Genomic DNA, 20048 nt, shown 5'->3' with positions numbered 1-20048 from the left:
ACTTAAATAATAAGTTTGTAATTGCGCGCGTGTCTGTTACTATTTTACGCCAAAATGTCTGAACGGATTTTATTGTAATTTGGTACGTAAAAGTTACTTTTTATTCCCACGGATACACGTAAGATTTTAAAATTTTAAACACTAGACTAGATCTAGAGACATGAAACTCTGCGCCGGTATTCTCCATACAAAGACAATGAAAATGACGGTGTAATGAATCTTCGGGAGTTCCCATTTAGTAAAATCCAGCCAAACTTAATAGTTTATACCAGGCAAGCCGCGAATAAACGCTAGTCTAAAATATAAAGTTGTCCATGACTCCATGTTCAAAATATTAGCCGTAAATATTATTATTTTTAACTCTTGCTTGGTAGCAGGAAGCAGTTGTACACAAAGTGCTGTCGTGATACATGCATTGCGTCGGACGCGTTAGTCCCTTACAACAATAACTTTAAATATTCTAGCAAAAGCAACACAGTGCTCATCTAGATCTTCATCTTGGAATGTATTACATCTAGAGTTGTAATGCATTCCAAGGCCCTGAAACAAACGAGTTTGAAGTGAGCAATCGAGCACAGCAATGTAATGCAACTTGCAGGATTCTTCTCGAAGGATTTGAGGAAGTATTTTCTAACGCCCGGGGACTGATGATCACTTTCACCGTCTCTTTCTACCTTCATCCTAACCGCAGGGTGTCTTAAACTTTTTGTAGTCACGGACCACTTTCATAATTTAAATAATTTCACAGACCCCTGTCAAAAATATTTTTGGAAATTTCCTAATAAATATTTTTACAGACTGACCTACTGCAGACCCCATACACAAGCTACGGATCCTTTAGGGGTACGTGGACCCCACTTTAAAAAACCCTACTATACCGTATGACAGGAAGAAGTGCTGAAATGGTCTGTTAGAGAAAAGGACCTCCCAGGTCTTGAGACTGACTTAATAATAAGCTTTCGGAACATAATTTTTCTGAAGTTAAATCCATACTAATATAATTGTTTTATATCCATTGTACCTTGTGGAAGAGTGGGGGTCCCCTGAAACAAGCATTGTTTTGCTTAAAAGGTGGCCTATCTTGTTCTATCGTAACAATGTATTATTTGCAGGTGGTAGGACCTTGTGTAAGGTCTGCCCGGATTGCTACCACCATCTTGCTCGCTAATCCTGCCGTGAAGCAGCAGTGCTTGCACTGATGTGTTTCGGCGTGGAGAGTAAGACAGCCGGTGAAATTACTGGCACTTGCGGTATCCCATCTTAGGTCTCTAGGTTGGCAACGCATCTGCTATCCCCCTGGTGTTGCAGGTGTCTATGGGCGGTGGTGATCTCTTACCATCAGGAGACCTACTTGCTCGTTTGCCATCCAGTCGAATAAAAAAAAATTAAACCAATAAACTTTTATCATTTTTTTCATAATTTTGTAATAAGTTATAACTATTTAATAACATTATCGAAATCAAACGAAATATATTTTATTATCTCATAACATAAGAGTATTTATTTACAGTCAGTTGATTGACCATTTACAGCACACGAATTATCGTGAATTTACACGAATTATCATAATTTATTTATTTATAATTGAGCTTACGCTAGATACAACTTTCAATTAAGGTTCTATAAAAAAATCTAATGTGGCTGCCGCACTGCCGCCGCACCCACTGCGGTGTGTGGAGCAAAATTCCGCCGCACCCCCGCACTGAAATGCGGAGTCAGTGTGTTAGGTTTGTACGCACTATGCGGTTAATCGCGCAATTCTAGAACCACGCACCACGTATTACTGGAGAAAGAGACGGCACGTTAAAAACGCGCGAATAAATGCATAATGCGTACCTAGTCTCATACCAAGCGGCTATTGTATACAAATGAAGATTCTACAATCTTTTAACCAACAAGTCAACTGTAGAGTGCTGCGGTAGTGCGATAACCGCTTATAACAGCTATTTTCTGATCAGGTGGTGGTTTTCCGTCTGTTCTTGAGCTGTTCTGCCTCCTCCATGGTGTCGGGCAGCGTGGTGCCGAGCGTCTCGGGCGTCGTGAAGATGAGCGCCCCCGACAGCAGCGCGAAGCTGCCGAACAGCACCGACGGCAGCGGCTCCCACACTTCTTGAGCCTGGATATCATATAATTGGTGTTACCAAAGGCGATATTTTATAAATACGTTCCTAATATTGCATGAAACTAAAAACTAAATTCCTTTTGATAATTCCAACAGCTGCTACTAAAAAATTGTCTATGGTATAACTGACTTATACACTAACGTTTTACTGAGGATCCTTACCAGAGCTGGCGTCAGAGGTGCAGTGATGGATCCCAAGCGACCAATCATGGAGGAGAATGCGAACAGGCTGTGGCGGTACTTGGTGGGGTACAGCTCAGCAGTGTACACGTACACCGACGTCATCACCACTGCGATGCAGTATTTGCCGATTAAGTAGACAGCCATCGCCAAGCCATCATTACCTAGAACGGAGAACATAGGAATGAATGAAAAGATCTTTATCTAAAACTAGCTTTTGCCCGCGACTTCGCCCGCGTGGAGTGGAATAGTAACTTTGGAAAGTATTTAATTTATTTAGGGTACCTATTCTGCCAATAATAGCACATAGAAACTACTACGGTTTACTGAAAATAACCTATTTTAATACATTGCTTTATATCTAAACTGTTTTTTTTTGTTCTTCCATTCTTTGGTAAAACATAAGTATTCTACCCTGCCAACACAAAAGGACTAATTCTTTATAGTGAGCTCTTGACATCTTACGTCCTGTATTGTAAGTTAGGAGGGTAGGATTATAATTAAGACGGCATTCTTACTAAGCATTGCTACACATATTTCTATACTTATAGTAAATTTGTTTGGAATTCCTTACGAACTTTCATCCCCATATTTTCAAGTAGGTATGAAAAATGACGAAATTTGAAAAGAGCCGGAACAAATGTTTTTTAGGGTTCCGTACCTCAAAAGGAAAAAAATGGAACTCTTATAGGATGACTTTGCTGTCCGTCCGTCCGTCTGTCTGTCAAGACCCTTTATCCCGTAAACGTGCGGAGTATTTATCGAGTTGAAATTAAAACCCTAAACTCAAAAAAAGTTATAGAGTACTTTCGGCTGTCCTAGAAACTTGAAATTTTGTATAAAGGAAGCTCTTATAGCAAATTTTATTCCCTTTATAGCAAAATAAGTAAGAAAAATCTGAAAATCATAATTTTCATGTCTGACTGTCTATGTTAATAAGCCATGTAAAATGACCCCACATTGCGTACATTTGCTTATGAGCTTGGCTCTGCTAACACTTGATATTCATAAATACCTATGCACGGAACCCTTGACGCGCGAGTTCGAGTCGATTTTAACCGGTTTTAAGAAGAAGAAGAATTAAAAAAAACGCTCGAACAATTATTTATCTCTTATCACGTGCCCAAATACCAAGTTTCATAAAGAAACATGGATTTATCTTCGATAATGACGACCTTCCATATGAGCTTTCATCCCCTATTTCATCCCCTCACAGGTCGGATTTTCAAAAAAGCTAAAACACATACCGACTTATTTCTTATTAAGTGCCTAAATGCCAAGTTTCATGGTTTTATTTCCAACAGCGACGAACTTCCACCATATAAACTTTCACCCCCTATTTCAACCCCTTAAAGCCTTTTTTTCGCGATAAAAGATAGCCTATGTTCTTTCCCATGGTCTATTCTATCTCTGTACCAAATTTCATCCAAATCGGTTCAGCGGTTTTTGCGTGAAAGCGTAACAGACAGACAGACAGACAGACAGACAGACAGACAGACAGACAGAGTTACTTTCGCATTTATAATATTAGTATGGAAGTATGGATAGTATGGATTACTAGTTTTGATAAAAGAGAGGTAAGTACCTTCTGGTAGAAAAGCAAACGTAAACTGGCAAATCGCGCAGAGCCAGTAGCCACAGACGAGCACTGGTTTGCGCCCGATGCGATCCAGCAGCAGGATGGCGGTCCAGTATCCCGGAATCTCCACAGCGGCCACCACAACGTAGTTCAGGTAGCTGTTACCCACAAGATTCACAGAGTTGATGTTCATCCCATAATAGACCAGAGTGTTAGTAATCCACCATATCGGAGACACGCAGCATCGGGATAGAATTGTACGAGATCTTAACACCAAGATCGGCAGCCAGGCTTCTTTAGGCTTCTCCATATTCTTCTCCGCTTCGGCTGTCGAGCGGAGTGCTTCCAATGACTTCTGTGATAACTCTTTCTTATTGGTTTTAGCCACTTTCAATAAAATTTGTTCGGATTCTTCGTACCGCCCCTTGCTCATCAGCCACCTCACGGACTCTGACAAGATCCAGAAGTAGCAGACGACAAGCAACTGCGGCGCGTAAAGCACTTGCGTGAGCGTGCGCCACGGCTGTACTCCCCACGCGATGAAGCCCAGCACCACCTGTCCCAGCGCAAACAACGTCGATATGGTTGCTCCAGCTACAACTCTGTATTTGGGTCCGACCAGCTCCGTTACTGAAACATAAACATTCCCAATTAAACACCTGTTTGCACACAGATTAGTTACACACACACACACACAAACATCACGCCTGTATTCCCGGTAGGCAGACCACACGAAACGTTACTGCTTCGGAGCCACTTTTAGCAAATACACATTACAGATTAGTCAAACTCTCAGTATTCCTCGAAGTATTGTTTTATTATGATCAGTATACAATTTTGGCATGGAACTTACCTAGAATATAGCATGATGAATAAGCTCCAGCGCCGACGGTAGACTCGATGACCTCGAGCGCCAAGAACCACTCGTAGGAGTTGACGAAGGAGCGCACGAGGCCGATCCAGCCGGTGTTGAAGGCGTTGATGGTGAGCGCCACGCGCCGGCCCCAGCGGTCAGAGATGTAGCCGGTGATGGGCAATACCAGCAGTGTTCCGATCGTGCGTATAGAACCTATCTGCGAACGCTTCCACTCGTCGCATGCCATGTCAAACTGCAGATATGAGAAAGAAACGTACTTATTACTGAATTTGAAAGACTGGAAAGCCTACTGTTAGTGACCCTGAGTATGAATGAAGTAACAGTCAGGTGTGTATTACGTGGGGATAAGGAAGTATGTATTCAGAGTGTACTATGTCTAAGTGTGCATGTATTGATTACTTCGTAAGTAGTAGATCCGTGATCTCGTACTCACAGTAAAACATTTACATAGAACTAAGTAAATTGGTTTGAAAATTTAATCAAGATATTCCATCATTTTAATGTTATTCCAGGTACACAGTAGAAAAGGATTACATGGTAATCACAGATAACCCTAGAATTATTGTTACCTATGTTTATTTGTTATATAATAAATTTATGTGTTTAATGAAGTATATAAACACATTTTTTTTTGCAAAGGTTATCGATGTGATAAGATTAAAGAACGCTGATGATAAATATTGTTTTTATCCGTCCACGTTGTACTTAATTAAATTACCTTTAAATATGTAATAAGAGTAGATCAATACGATCACTTTTTTATGTAATCTCATTTACTTCATTTACCTATTCGAATAACATTTTGTATTGTCATGTTAATCTAAGACCCCCCGTAAGTTTCCCTAGGTACGTGCTGTACACCCAAGGACAGTGATACGCGTATTTGTGTATGCTCTGTTTTAGAAACTACGAGGCTGTATTTATGATAAAGATCGGTAACAAAAGTATTGCGTATACGTACATCATAAACAACAGTATTGGTGTGCTCGTAGACGTACTCCTGGCATTCTTCAGTGCGGCTGGTATCAAAGAGCCAGGCGGGGCAGGTGTTGGAGCCGGGATTGGTTTCCGAGCTGTTGGCGAAGCGCGCGCAGTTGTCGAAGGAGCCGTCCGGCCGCGGGATCGCGTTCGGCTTCCAAGGCGGAGAGAACTCCGGACTAGGGCCGTCGCACTCCGGGATCAGACATCTGGAAATGAATAATAGAGTATTGATAATCCAGTCATCAACATAGCTCGAAGATTATGTAAGTTGAAGTGGCAATGGGCGAACTACATCACTTGAAGAATAGATAATCGTTGGGCCTGCCTGCATTAAACCTGCATTAAAATTGTAGCGCAAATTGGAATGGTCAATTTCCTTGTAAAGATGAAGTGCCTGATGGTATAATGAGCCGGAATCACTAAGGTTAGGTCTACTACTAGTTAGGTTGTTGATTCACCTGCTGGGTATCCTGCCCGTGGTGAAGATGTACTCTCCAGAAGCGAAGGCTGAGAACATAATGGGCAGCGCAGCCAGCAGCAGCGTGATGATCTGGTAGCGGCCGAATTGCCCCAGCTCCTGCGTCAGGATGGTGTCCAGGTCCACGGTTTTGTTCGGCGCTGGCGCCTCCGGTCCTTCCTCCATTTTGCCCTCGCTCGCCATTTTGTCTAGCTACAGGCACGTGCCGCGCCTAAACTCGCTGCCCATATAGTAATCGATTAAAGCGGTTTCTTCTTCATTGTGTTAAGACGGATAAAGATAATAAAGTTTATGACGGAATTTCGCATCGCCGCCAACCGAATAAATTTAAATAATCGCGGATTATTGAGATAGATGTGATATTTAATGATAAAGTTAATTAAGTACTAGTATGTATCTTATCTTTGAGATTGCGATTCTACCTCGTACCGGACTATCAGTTACCTTCACCAGAGATCGCGTCACAAATACTAGAAGCCATTGTGTATGAGAGAAATGACCCATTGCCATTGTTATGATATCATCATTGGCCTCATATGCTTATCTACTTACCATCACGTGAGATAAAACTTAAATCAGTCGTTGATACATTTCATCATTGTATTTGATAACACTTTCTAAACACATAATTCAGCTGCAGACTCACGGAAGGCAAAATGTGCTCTTAAAAAAAACGAATATGCATTCGGGCAGCATCACTTTATTTAAAAATCAAATATGTCACAAAAATCTTCCTAGCGCACTTTCTCCCTCATTGGAACAATAAGCACAAAACACAGACACTGTCATCTAATGCACTCGTAATCACAATCATTTTCACAGGCTCTTTCTGTCACATGGTGCTAGATGAGGGTAGAAAAGAAAGACATGGTGAATTTGATTATGATCGCTTGAGTGTAAGACACTGCAGTCACTGGTCTTATAACTATACACCGAAGTTAGAAATTTGAACTTCTTAACATTCCGTCCCGCCCGATAGTATTTTAACAGAACAGTGGGAGGGACGGTGTGGTACGAACTTCGAATTCTGATCTTGGGAGAAGACCAGTGGCTTTATTGTCTAAAGCCTAAGCACTCACTCCGCATTCACCCGAATTTGTTAGACATTAAGTTCTCTGCACTAAGGTCAGTATTCGTCTTCATCCTCATCCCTGGCCTTAATGATGCCAAGGCGCGTGGCGAGCGCGGCCACGTTGGCGCGCACCTCCTCCTGGACCAGGTTGAACGACATGGCCAGGAGCGCGATGCCAAACAGCAGGTACAGAGAGCACAGCGCGATGGAGTGCACTGCTTCCGCTGGTGACCCGCCCGTGCCCTGCATTAGACAACACAATCAAATACAACGACACGCTGGTTTCAAGAAAAGACTAGCTTCAGAAAATTCGAGAGTATCTGCCCGATTCCATTCTTCCATTCTTTTTCTATCATCATTCTTCATTTTAATATTGTGACTGACAGACAACGGGTACGGGTAATTATTTGAGGTGTAAGATAAATGTTACAGAAATAAAAACACACATTTTGATGTGGTCTGTTTTATTTTGAACATAAGGATATGTACCGATAAGATGCTTTATATTATAAGAGATCGATAAAGTTTATTTTGGTTAAAAAAAGCAAAAATCCAATTTTAACGGTAACGAAAATGAGCATCGAGACCACGAAAAAGAACATTTTGTTTATTTTAAAATCTTATAATTGTACTATTTGAATGAAAATCCGATCATAATGAGAAAACGAATAAGCATTATTTAATTAATCAGGTATCAACAGAAATAGACAATCGATATCTATATAAAAAAAAATTAAAACTTGACCAATTGTCATTTTTGTAACCTTTTAAATACTATCTAGAAATTACTTAATTAAAGTAAGATTAATAACTTCAACTCACAAACCAAAACAGTTTTCAATACCTTCCCCCGTGCAGGTCTACGGTAAACCAGAACGAAATTATGTTACAACGAAACAACACAACAAAATGCTCCTCTAAATGACGAAGTTTTCTTTTAATATTTAGATATATACATTTCACACGTACATTCAGGGCAAAATAATTCTTGAACCTCTCGCCAGTTAACAAAATTGGCGTCGCACTGGTCATAATTCCTATAACCACACCTGGAGCAAATGTTGTTGACGGTCAACCATTCTTCGTTTAAATCAATTAAATCAATAACGGCATAAACGATTACACTGTAAAAAGCAGAAAATTCTATAAAAAGTGTTCTGTATTTTTTCTACTTGTAGGGAAAATCATCTTTTTCGTGGTCTTTAATCAGTTTCGTGGCCCATAGGACCACGAAAATGATGACCACGAAATTGAAAAGCTCTTACTTTCGCGGCTCTGCAGTAAATATCCTATAGATTTGAAGCAAATGAAATCAATATTGAATAACTTAACTGCAAATGACACAGCACCAGTAAAACATTATATTTATTTACCCAATACTTACCAAGTCGCAACCGTAACGAAAATGACGCTCGATCTTTGACGCAAATCTAACTGAATCTTTATTACATTAATTTTAGATAAATAATTATGACTTGCGATAAACATTATACGTTATATTGACGCAGTCTTATTTTCAAAGTTGCTTATAGTTAAAAAAGGATTTGCAGGAGGTTTGACCTCTTTTTTTTTGTTTAAAATATACTTAATAAGTGTGGCTACGAAAATGATGGTGTATTTTGGAACAACGGGAAATGTAGAAAAAAATAGTCTTATCAATGTCCTAATTTTTTTATGTTTGCATGCATGGTATATCATATTATGAACATTCAATCTATGTTTTAAACAGCAAGTTTTTCTATACCTTGTATTTTTTTACAATACTACAAAGTAATCAGGGATAATCCGAACCTGACCACGTAACTGACTTTTGTGCAGAAAATTTAAGTTATTGTGGAAAAAAAGATAAAATAGAATAAAATGTATTTAACACAAGTTTCAGTGATAATATCCTAAGCAACTTAAAAACAATAAACGATATATTTCTAATTTTATAACTGAAAATTTGAGTCTGAACACAATTGAACCTCTCGAAATAATAACCCGTACGTACCCTACACCACTGGATACAGAGACATGAAATTTGGCAGACACACGTATACGTAAGATCAAGATGCACTAAGAAGGTATATTTAGAAATTATCATGGTTATAGTGTATTTTTTACTACAATCCCACGGGGACTTCAAAATCCCACAAAGTCACTACGTAATAATTGCAATACGTGTTATTACTTTGTCCCAGAGGCTTTCTTTACCGACTATAGCGATTAATGTATCAAATCCTAACACTAGAGCCTTAGTTGTACCTAATATAAAAAAGTTATGATGATTTCACCTGCCGGTTTCACTGTTTTGCTTTATGTCATGCATGTACTACGGTTCCAATGGAAAACTAGCGCCGGCACAGAAATGTAATAAATAGTACAGCGCCGGCTGCAATGCCAGCACACACTGAGTATCTAGTTTTTCCTTAGTTAAGCCAAACTTAGACTTGCAAGAAAAATCGTGCAAGTTGCATTACATTGCAGGGCCGTAAAGCCAACGTGTTTGTAGTGGTAGTGGTCAATCGAGCCCCGCAATGTAATGCAAATTGCACGAATTTTCTTGCAAGTCTAAACATGGCTTAAGACCGGCCATTTGAAATTCCGATTCGAGATTCCGTAAATTTTCAATTCTGAACGCACAGGCCACCATGCGAAATTTCGGAATCAGATAAAAGTTCGAACGGAAAACTACTGTCCGTATGTAGTAGGTCCATAGATTTGTATGGATAAACTTATAAATGTAAAGAATAAATAAATGTAATATTGTGTCTTTACTCGTATACTGGATACCTGTGCCGGTACGAAGTCACCGAAGCCGATGGTGGTGAGCGTGATGAAGCAGAAGTAGGCGGCGTCCAGGTAGGCCCAGCCCTCCCAGCGTTTGAACAGGAACGTGCCCGCCACGATGTATGACGCCACCAGGAACACGCACAGCCAGATCGGCACCGGCTTGATCTACCGCAACCATGGAAAGAAGACATCAGAGAGAAGGTTGCTGTATCTTTAAATTTATCCACAGAAGACAATTCATCAGTAGAAGTTTTTGTGATATCATTTTGTGCAGTGTATGCAGGAATTACATGATTTAATTCTTTCATTTCCATTTTACCAACGGACATGGGCGGGGTCAGGTTTGTCCAGTGTTAGTTTGCAACCGGTCGCCAACTGGGTCGGGTCTGCCCCTATATTAATTGCCTGTCCGGCGGTTAACTTGGCGAATGGTCTGGGGTGGAGCTCACAGTTGCAATGACATCCCCGGCAAGACTGTTTGGACTCCTTCCCGTGGTTGCCGCCCGTTAACTGCCTGATTCTGCCGTAAGAAACAGGTAGAACCAAAACAAACAGTCGCATCCTGGAACATCAGTTACCCTCCCATCCCACTTATCCCGTACAATCAGCTGCGTGCGATGATGTGGCCTGTCGCCGCGGACTTCATATCCGAAATAATAAGATATGAAGCGGTAGAATGCCACCTGCGTGTTTGTACTGTGCGCGGGGATCCATACGGATGGAGAACGAGTTAATTACCTACACAATTCAGATTACCTCTGTTTTGATGGGCTCCGGATCTACAGCATAAATTTCAGAATGTCGAGATCCCCAAGCAGCTGTGAACAAAGTATAGCAGCACTTAAAAAGTAACAAAGTTGCACAAACAAAACAAATTTGACGACCTTGCAATTATTTAAAATATGAATTAGTGGACTACCTGCCGATCGGCCTCGTCGCGGGACCCCGCCATCATCGCTCCAATAATCGCGGTCAGGCGATGGAGTCTGCCAAAACAGCAAGTTTATTTAGTGCCATTAAACTACCAGAATTTTGAAGAATACCATTTTTTATTTTTATCACAAATGAATCTAAAATATTTCAACCAGCGATTGAAAAGATAGCGAACCATCATGACGACTTTCTTGGGAAATAGTGTGGTGGTTTCCCCTAACTTTCCACACCACAGTCGCACAAAGGTTCTAAGTACCCTGGTACGGCCGTGATTCAAACTCCTGGACTTTAAACTCACCAAAGCATGCGGCGGCTGCGGCCGGACGGTGTCGTCCGTGGTGTTGAGCCTGCGGAGGCGCCGCGCGCGCCCCCCCGCCTCCACGTCCCGCCCCTCGTCGTCCCAGCGCTCGCGCCGCTCGTAGTCGTACACGGCACTGCGCGCGCGCCGGTTCGCGCGCCGCTCCTGCCCGTAGTCGTCGCGGTCACGCTCGTAGTAGTCGGAGCGACAGCGCTCAGCTCTGTGAGAGTCGTCATCAATATTTGGTTTATACGCGCCTTACATGAGGGTGAAGCTTTGGCTGTAGTAATTTTAGAAAATTGTTTATGCATATTTAGTAAATGTAATTTAAGCTTGGTTCTTTATATTACGCCAGGACTTATGACTGATTATGAGGATATAGGCCGAAATGATAATGACATGGTCATAAACTTTCGTGATTTTCACTCATAGTGAAAATACCACGCACAGGATTTATCACGCTAAACGTCGAGGTAAATATTACTTACTCGTGTGTGTTAGCGTGATAAGTCCTGTGCGTGGTATTTTGACTATGACATGGTCATGTCTGTGGAGGTGACGGATGGCGGGCGTACGGCATGAAAACACTTGTGTCCTAAAAGACGCAACTGTCTTACACGTGTGGTATATAGCGGAGGAGCAAGATAAAGAATTGTAATTCGTTGCCTATTCAATCGCATGGTTACCGTCGGTCCCAAGTTCTGTATCTTGGGCTGTCAAATTCGTAGTCGTCGTCCTCGGGATCGTAGTCTCTATCCCTATAGCTATAGTCATCTATTCGATCTCTTCTTGTTTCTCGCTCTTCTAGAGCCTTCCTTTCTTTGTAGTTCTCGTAATCGACGTCATAAAGGTCGTGCATCTCGAAGCGTTCCTTAGCGCCGCCGACGGCTTCGTCCTCGTAACCGCGCTCGCCGTAGTCGCGCCGATCGCTGTAGTCGCGTCTCGGGCCGTAGTCGGAACGTGGCCGGGCTGGGCGAGGCAATGACTTGCTCCGTAACTCCGTTTTCGACGCCTTTATTTGGTGTTCATTCAGGTCCTTTAAAGCTGCTTCTAAGTCTTTTAAGGGCAGTGATATTTTTGGAAATTCTTCTGTAAATAATGATCAAAAATTTGTCATACAACTTTAATAGGTAATAAGTTATAAAGTTACAACATTCTAGGCATGAATTCTTTTTTATAGAGGTGAAAATCGAGCATGAGGATCACCTGGTGGTAAACAATTTCCGCCGCCACACGACTTCGTGATATGGTGATTTTCCACCGGCCAGGAAAGACGAGACGAGGCTAGACGAGCATTGAAATTTGTATGCATTCTCGCGCGCCCGCCGCGAGCCGCCGCCAACCACCGCGGTCGCCGCCATACAAATTTCAATTCTCAACTCACCTCGTCTCGTCTCGCCTCGCCGGTAGAAAATCACCTTAAGCCACCGGTGCGTAGCAAAGTTTTGATAGAGAGTGCGCTTGATTAAATCCATCTATATTTTCTACAATCATTTTAAGCACGATCACCGATACTACTTGCTCATCTCATCTGTTCATGCATTTTTGTTGTCATATGCTCGTAGTAAGTACGTAGGTAGCAACTCACCGTCGTCTTCATAATGATCTCGGCTGTATCCTCCGTATCTGTCGTACCGGACCGGTGACTCCTCTCTGTCATATCCACGTGGATCTGGAAAACCAATTTTTTTTATCAGTTTCTTATATTATATGCATCTGTCATGCAGTTTGGCAGATAATTTCTTTAAACAATGTATTCTGTTATTTGAGAAAATAATAAAAAAAAAATAAAAAAAATGGAAATGGTTGGGCAAGTTTGAGTTAATATCTCCACGTGAAAAATCAGGTTTCTTTGCTGTGGAAATGTATCGGTTTAGCGGTTTATCTCCTCTCTCCTCTCCTCTCCTCTCCTCTCCTCTCTTCTCTTCTCTTCTCTTTCATTCGATTTTATTTTATTTTAGGTAATAAAAATTAAAAAATATCGACGGCAATGTGTACTGCAACTTGCACGAAGTTTCTCCCATCATTGAAGTGAGGTTTTACTTTTCTTAGGTCTAGACTAAGGAGTAGAGGGACTGAACTATTACTTATTCTGACGGGTGACACTCTTTCCCGGTCCGAACAGTACCGACATGGAAATACCGACCCTGTTTTTGTGTACACGCCCATAGAAACTGACGTGAGCTTCTATTGGCGTGTACACGAAAAACGAGGTCGGTATTTCCATCCCGGTATTATCCGGGCCGGGAAAGAGTGTCACCCAGTCTGACGTTCGTTGTGGCCTACCGATTGTGCGCGTGAGTGGCGGCTGCGAGGCGGTGCGGAGGCCGACGGGAGGGCCGGCGCCGCGCCCGCGCCGCCCGCGCCCGCTGCTGTACCCACTGTCGCGGTACCTGCCGAGGGCCAACTGTTAACACATCTTAAATCCACTTTATATTCGCGTTTCGATGTTGGCAGTCTGTCGCCTGGCGACTAAGTAAATAGTGTACTGAAAACAGACTCGTCCAGAAGGCCCGAATTACCTGCACTCGGTGTCGGAGTGCGCGCGTTCGGGGCGCTTGCGCCGCGTCGAGCCGTGCCGCGTGCTCCCGCGCACAGAGCGTCTGCAATAACAATAAGCTCTTTAGTTCTATGGAAATAGGCATGACAGCTTCTGACTTCAGGTCACTACAAGATATTCCGTCAAAAATTATGCCAAATGAAAATATGTCACGTGATTATTATGGCAAATGAATGATTATGGAAAATTAAATTATGGTAAATTAAATTTTAGAGTACTCAAAATAGGTAATTAATAATACAAATGAAATTTAGAAAATCGGTAGAGCGCTATCGCTCTGGTATAACGCTACCCGCTGCGGTAACGGAGACCACCTTTTACCCCTGAATACATTAATAAATAATATAAATAAAAAATAGATTAATTATTTTTTTAATATAATCAGTAAGTAGGCCACAATGGGCTCTTTTACACGTCATTTTTTAAACTACCAGCGCTTTCGGATAGACCATCATTGCCAAGAAGAATGCGCCGCAAGAGACTTGGCAGAAAGTCATTTTTTCAAAATAAATAATTACAAAGTAAATACTTATAAACTAGGTACAGTATAAAATTAAAGAAAAAATTACATGAAAAAGAATAATACAGGGATGTATGGGGTCCCGTAGTTAAAAAACTAAAACTAAACAACTTTATTTACGTTCAGTGGAAGTGCAGCATGCTTCCACCGTCATAAATTATCTCCCACCGTCCTAAATATACTTAAAATGATTCTGAAATATACATTTCAGGTCAAGTAACCATTAAGCTATTGGATTCCGAAGGCAAGTTCACGTCTGCCGCCCCCAAAGTTAGCTCACACGCACTCATGTCAAGCTCTGAAAGCAGAGCGGTACCGAGGGCATGTATCGCTTCCGTTCCCATAAGCCCTATGGGATCGCCTTGTGAACTTCGACGTCGTGGAAAGGTCTTGAGAGTACCTGATGGAGGGATGGTGGCGGCGCCGGCGCTTTGGCGGTCGCGTACACACGTAACAGCACACGCGCCAGTACAGGAACCTGCGACAGACGTTATGTTCAAGGAGCGGAATTTCTCATAGCAAAAAACAAACATCAAAGGGATTGAACATAGGTTTTATCGACTATTCCAGTTTTCGATGTTATCGAATGGACTCTTCTTGTTATCGCCTTGTAACAATGTTCTGTAACATTTGATCTCTTTGATAAGCGACTTTCATCTCCATATTAAAATAAAATAAATCGCGTCAACGTCACATATTATGACATTTATGTCACTTGAGTTTTTCTTAGTCATTCCCGTGTAATTAAAATGAATAATCCTAAAAGAAAAACGATTGATAAATGGATTAAAAAACATCCCTTACTTATTTAAAATGAATATTCTTCAACGATATACTGATCTAAATGTAAAGTTAATTTAAAGCAGCTCAAGCTCTTTATATTTTAATTGTAACTAACTTAAAAAGCGCTATTTTAAAAGTACCTACTATTTCCTGTTTTATTCATTACTGCATATTTATCGATAGTCGATAAAACTTATGTTCAATTCCTTTGACGTTTGATTTTTGCTATGAGAAATTCCGCTTCTTGGTTATGTTTCTCGACTCGACCACACGATGATTGTTAATCGGTGATCAAGCCGTTTCAAAGTCCACGATTTAACCTCGTACGAGAAAGTCCTTACTTGTGTTAGCGAACTCTGTTTCTACACCGATTCATATCAAATATGTAAATAGATTATAAAGCAAAATAGATGGCAGCACTGGTGGTGTGGCTGACAGGAGGACGAATCTGTGGCACCAGCGGGTGACAAAAAAAAGAAGTTGTTCTGAAAACGGCGCGAAGAAAAGTGAAGGCAGGAGACCTAGAAAGCTTTGTAATATAAAATACGGAGAGTAAAGTGATTGCTGGCATTACAAATAGTGTTTTTATCAATTCAGAAGTGTGGCTACAAGAACCGAGATCAATCGCGCTGATTTACCAGATTCGAGGTGAGTTCCAGCTTTACACTTAAACAGTCCTCAAGCAAAACGTTTGTTTGTATCAAACGTGTTTATTGTTATTTACAAACATAACGCCAAGTCCAATCGATATCATAGTAGGAACTGTGATGTTAATTTGAGAAAAAGAACTAAGACGTACCTATAACGGCAAGATAAAATAGGTTATGAAGTCATAACATTTGTGTTAACAATGACGTATTTTTTATTAAGAATTGAAGTACATTTTGATGTTTTAGCTAACAAATAACATGACATATGTATTTTTGTGTATTTTAACATATTTATTTTATATAAGTATATGATGTTATAATGAAGATTTAAAGTACCTCGACAAAGCTACCTAAGATACGATACCTAGATTTACAATTCATTATTATACCTATCCACAACAGATTATAAAACGATTATCTACTAATTTCTTAAAACAAAATGCGAGCAAACTCAATAGATTTCAACAAAGGCCCATAGTAATACTATTATTTCGTACCGCATAGGTACACCACACGTACTAATCGAAAATAAATATGGATTTAGACGTTTATCCAGCTAGTTGATTTGTTCTACGAAATGTTGTTATTTCGGAATCACATCACAACAAGTTCGTATCAAGTAGGTACAATACAATATACCTATATATAGTTTAGGTATTTGCCGGTGAGATTTACTTATCCGTCTTTGATAGAATCCGTTACTGCATTCCTATAGTAACAACAAACACCGTTTGTAGCGAACTAAGACAATAATTGCTTTGCTCACTCGTTACGTTATGATATCTCTACAGGGTGCCCGCGAGCATTGCGAGAGATTATAATAACGATTCCTGAGACTATAAAGAGTAATAAATAATATATGAACCTAGGTCGAATCAATATGATTTTCTTCTTTGGGCATAGGTTATTACTAGATACGACATTATTTGAAGTGAGCAATAAAAAAAAAAAAAAAAAAAAAAAAAAAATACAGTCGGACGTACCGAAATGGGGTTGCCACCGTATAATCCGAATATATAATATTATTATGTTTTTCCCCATAGGTATAGTTTAAAATTTTCGGAACAATAAATTCCACTACTGAATTACTGAAACACTGTTTATTTATTTCCTATTGACTGTGACTTTAATCAGTTTTAGATATTTAGGAAAAAATAAGTTAACACACAAGGTTACGATAACTATAATTTGGATAATAAAAGTGGCAACCCTAGACTAAAAAGATATACTTGTAGATTTCCAGATAAATACTTAAAAGAAAAATATAACTAAATAAGAAAGAATAATTTTCTTTGTTTTGGGTACTGATTAGTGATGTCCGAACCGGGAACTCCTCCACTGGACATGAAGACAGACGCCGAGAAACTCACCGAAACGCGAAAAAGAAAAAAGTAACTCAAGTATCAGCAATGTGACTTCATCAATTAACATCAATAGCGACAAACTGAGTCCAGGAGCAGGCATCGCAAGCGAAGAATTAGTTCGTCTAGTTCGAGTTCATCTAGCGGGACTGCGAGTTCGTCTAACGCGAGTTCATCATCATCACCGATACGAACTAAACGATCTCATAAACATAGGAGAGAAAAGAAACGAAGCCGTCGTTCAACTAAACGTGGACCAAATGAGAAGACGCGGGAAGAATCTTCAGTTCTCAAGCAATTAGTACAGCTCTTGATAACAGGAGCCGCGCTCCGCATGGTCTTGGTTCACAAAATGTTATACCTGAATTTAATCCACAGGCTAAAAATCAGACAATAAAAGGCTGGCTCTCAAAAATTAACGAGTCTGCTTGTGTTTATGGGTGGTCTGAGCAGCAAACAATTTTTTTCGCGTTACCTCGTCTTATGGGGTTGGCAAGACGTTGGTATGATGGATTAACGAGCGTTAAGTATTCATGGGATGAATGGCAAGAAAAACTATTGCGAGCTTTTCCTTGTGAAGAAAACTACGCGGACCAGCTGGACGAGATGCTCGCTCGCAAAACCAAGCGAACCGAGACTTATGAAGAATATTACTATGATAAATTCGCCTTATCAACAGATGCGAAATAACTGGACTCAAGGCAGTTGATTGTTTGACACAAGGAATATATGAGCACAACGTTCACATGAATGCTCAAGGATTAGGTTTCAAAGAACCTGAAGAAGTGCTCACTTATTTTAGGAAAATATCTACTAAAAAGGAAGACTCTGCAAAAGCGGCTCAGGTATTCGTGATCGTTTGACAATTGCACCGATAAAACGTCAACAAATCTCCACAGATAACACGAAGAAATTTACAGGTGGCAAATGTTTTAACTGCGGCGAAGCAGGACATCGCTACCAATCATGCCCGAAGGATATAATAAGATGCGGCAACTGTAAACGTATAGGTCACGATGCTGCCAGTGTGGCAGAACGTTTATAGTAGTAACAGGCCACAAACTGGGTCGACAATTATATCCAACAACGTAAGTAGAATAGAGTCAACGTCTAAGTTGTGTGAGAAGTACCTCAAGGATGTCATGGTAAACGAGTGTCAAGTAAAAGGTTTTATAGACCTAGGCAGTGAGTGCACGCTACTTAGTGACAAGGTCTCTACTGACTTCGTACAAAGTCATGACTATGAGGACCTACCTACATTGAAGGGGTTTGCAGATGGCACTCTAAACCCAGTGCGCAGGCTTATGTACGAGTTCAGGTAGACGGCATAACTGAAGAAATAATTGCGTACATAGTACCACACAAATGATACCTTATGGCGCGGGCATTCTCATAGGCCAAAATCTCACGGATTACCAAACACGAGAGTTTATAAAGACAGACACTGAGTTAATTTTGTTCAAAGCTCTAGACAAGCTAGCAGAAAACTATACAAGAAACAGTAGATATACAAGGAGTGACTGCAGTGCCCGTCATTGCTCGAGAGTGTCAAGATAACGTAAGTCTACGTCTACACGTTTCGTCGGAGGTATGCCTAAAACCTGGATCGGAATACATTATTTTACCAGGATTATACTCTTTTGAGAAGGGATGTTCAAATATAATGATCATGAGTTTGACGACTACGATAGTTAAGTTGAAAAAGGGCCAGTTGATTGCTAGAGGAATATTATTACCAGAGTTTGTGTTCGATAAACAGAGCAAAAAAGAGAACCTGGCATCGAAAGAAGATTGTGTGAAGAACATTTATAGGATATCGGAAGAAGGCAGCAAACAAATTTCGCCAGCGGAGATAAATACCGATAAGGAGCTGCAGGATCCTGTAAAAAATGAGTTATGCGAGTTGCTAAATAGTAACAGGGAATGTTTTGCGTTTTCCACTGCTGAACTGGGTAAGACCGATTTAACCGAAATGCACATAAGATTAAAGGATGATACGCCTGTCACATATAGACCTTACCGGTTGTCAGCCTCTGAGAGGGAAAAGGTTAAAACTATTATCGAAGACCTTTGCACTAACGGGATAGTGCGTGAATCAGAGTCTGAATACGCGAGTCCAATTATATTGGTTTCAAAGAAGAATGGAGACCCGCGTTTGTGCGTGGATTACAGAGCACTTAACAAGCGCACACACAAGGATAAGTACCCCATGCCTTTAATCGAGGACCAAATTGACAGTCTGTGTGGACAGAAGTTCTTCACCACACTAGACTTAACGTCCGGTTATCATCAGATACCAATTGCGGAAAGTTCAAAACACCTGACGGCATTTATAACCCCAGACGGACATTTCGAATATAATAGAATGCCATTTGGGTTATGTAACGCACCAGCTGTGTTTCAGAGACTCATACACAAAGTCCTAAATGCAAAAAAAATTCCGGAGTTTTAGCGTACATGGACGATATCGTCGTGTCATCAAAAGACGTCACAGAGGGATGTTTGAAGCTGCGTCAAGTGTTGCAGGCACTTAGAGAAGCAAATTTAAACACTTAATCTAAGCAAGTGTCATTTTTTTAAACATCCATCGAATACCTAGGCTATGAAATTTTCTGAACAAGGTGTCAAACCAGGACAAAGGAAAACTGACGCAGTGGCATCGTTAAAAGACCTGAAAAATGTCCACGAAGTTAGACAGTTCGTAGGACTAGCCAGTTTCTTTCGCAGATTTGTCCTCGGATTCGCTACAATCGCAAGACCTCTTACGTCATTGACCAAATCAAACGAGAAATGGATTTGGGGGCAAGCACAAGAAGATGCCTTTACGAAGATAAAAGAGATCTGGTATCTCGACCAGTTCTAGCTATATACAATCCGGC

At 40.7% G+C, this 20048-nt stretch overlaps 2 protein-coding genes across 2 annotated transcripts in view; both read right to left on the bottom strand.

Annotated features, from left to right (window-relative positions):
* Nucleotides 1–1471: 1471 nt before the first annotated feature.
* Nucleotides 1472–6513, bottom strand: LOC141436393 (organic cation transporter protein-like). The gene is made up of 6 exons (XM_074099345.1): nt 6198–6513; nt 5720–5945; nt 4735–4990; nt 3888–4511; nt 2285–2466; nt 1472–2116 (listed from the first exon to the last, which is right to left on the bottom strand). The coding sequence occupies exons 1-6, from the start codon at nt 6398–6400 to the stop codon at nt 1955–1957; spliced, it is 1653 nt and encodes a 550-aa protein (XP_073955446.1). The 5' UTR covers nt 6401–6513; the 3' UTR covers nt 1472–1954.
* Nucleotides 6514–6899: 386 nt separating this feature from the next.
* galene (potassium two pore domain channel subfamily K member galene) overlaps nt 6900–20048 on the bottom strand; it is a 41626-nt gene continuing 28477 nt past the window's right edge. Inside the window, exons 6-15 of the mRNA XM_074099343.1 lie at nt 14776–14853; nt 13818–13898; nt 13582–13688; nt 12884–12967; nt 11982–12384; nt 11296–11515; nt 10984–11050; nt 10821–10882; nt 10065–10229; nt 6900–7532 (exon numbers count right to left, since the gene is read on the bottom strand). Of these exons, the coding sequence (XP_073955444.1) occupies nt 7344–7532; nt 10065–10229; nt 10821–10882; nt 10984–11050; nt 11296–11515; nt 11982–12384; nt 12884–12967; nt 13582–13688; nt 13818–13898; nt 14776–14853 (1456 nt within the window). The 3' untranslated portion in view covers nt 6900–7343. The remainder of the gene's footprint in view (nt 7533–10064; nt 10230–10820; nt 10883–10983; nt 11051–11295; nt 11516–11981; nt 12385–12883; nt 12968–13581; nt 13689–13817; nt 13899–14775; nt 14854–20048) is intronic.

Source organism: Choristoneura fumiferana, chromosome 16, assembly GCF_025370935.1.
Source record: "Choristoneura fumiferana chromosome 16, NRCan_CFum_1, whole genome shotgun sequence".
In the NCBI taxonomy this organism is placed as follows: domain Eukaryota; kingdom Metazoa; phylum Arthropoda; class Insecta; order Lepidoptera; family Tortricidae; genus Choristoneura; species Choristoneura fumiferana.
Note: the sequence above shows the minus strand (reverse complement) of the source record. Positions and strands in the feature narration are given on the sequence as shown.

What these genes read in the sequence shown, in the direction of transcription:
- LOC141436393 (XM_074099345.1), bottom strand. Translation starts at nt 6,400, where the DNA reads ATGGCGAGCGAGGGCAAAATGGAGGAAGGACCGGAGGCGCCAGCGCCG. An exon ending in CCAATACTGTTGTTTATGAT is followed by an intron (nt 4,991 to 5,719) that starts GTACGTATACGC and finishes TCATATCTGCAG; the next exon opens with TTTGACATGGCATGCGACGA. An exon ending in CACCTCTGACGCCAGCTCTG is followed by an intron (nt 2,117 to 2,284) that starts GTAAGGATCCTC and finishes TATGATATCCAG; the next exon opens with GCTCAAGAAGTGTGGGAGCC.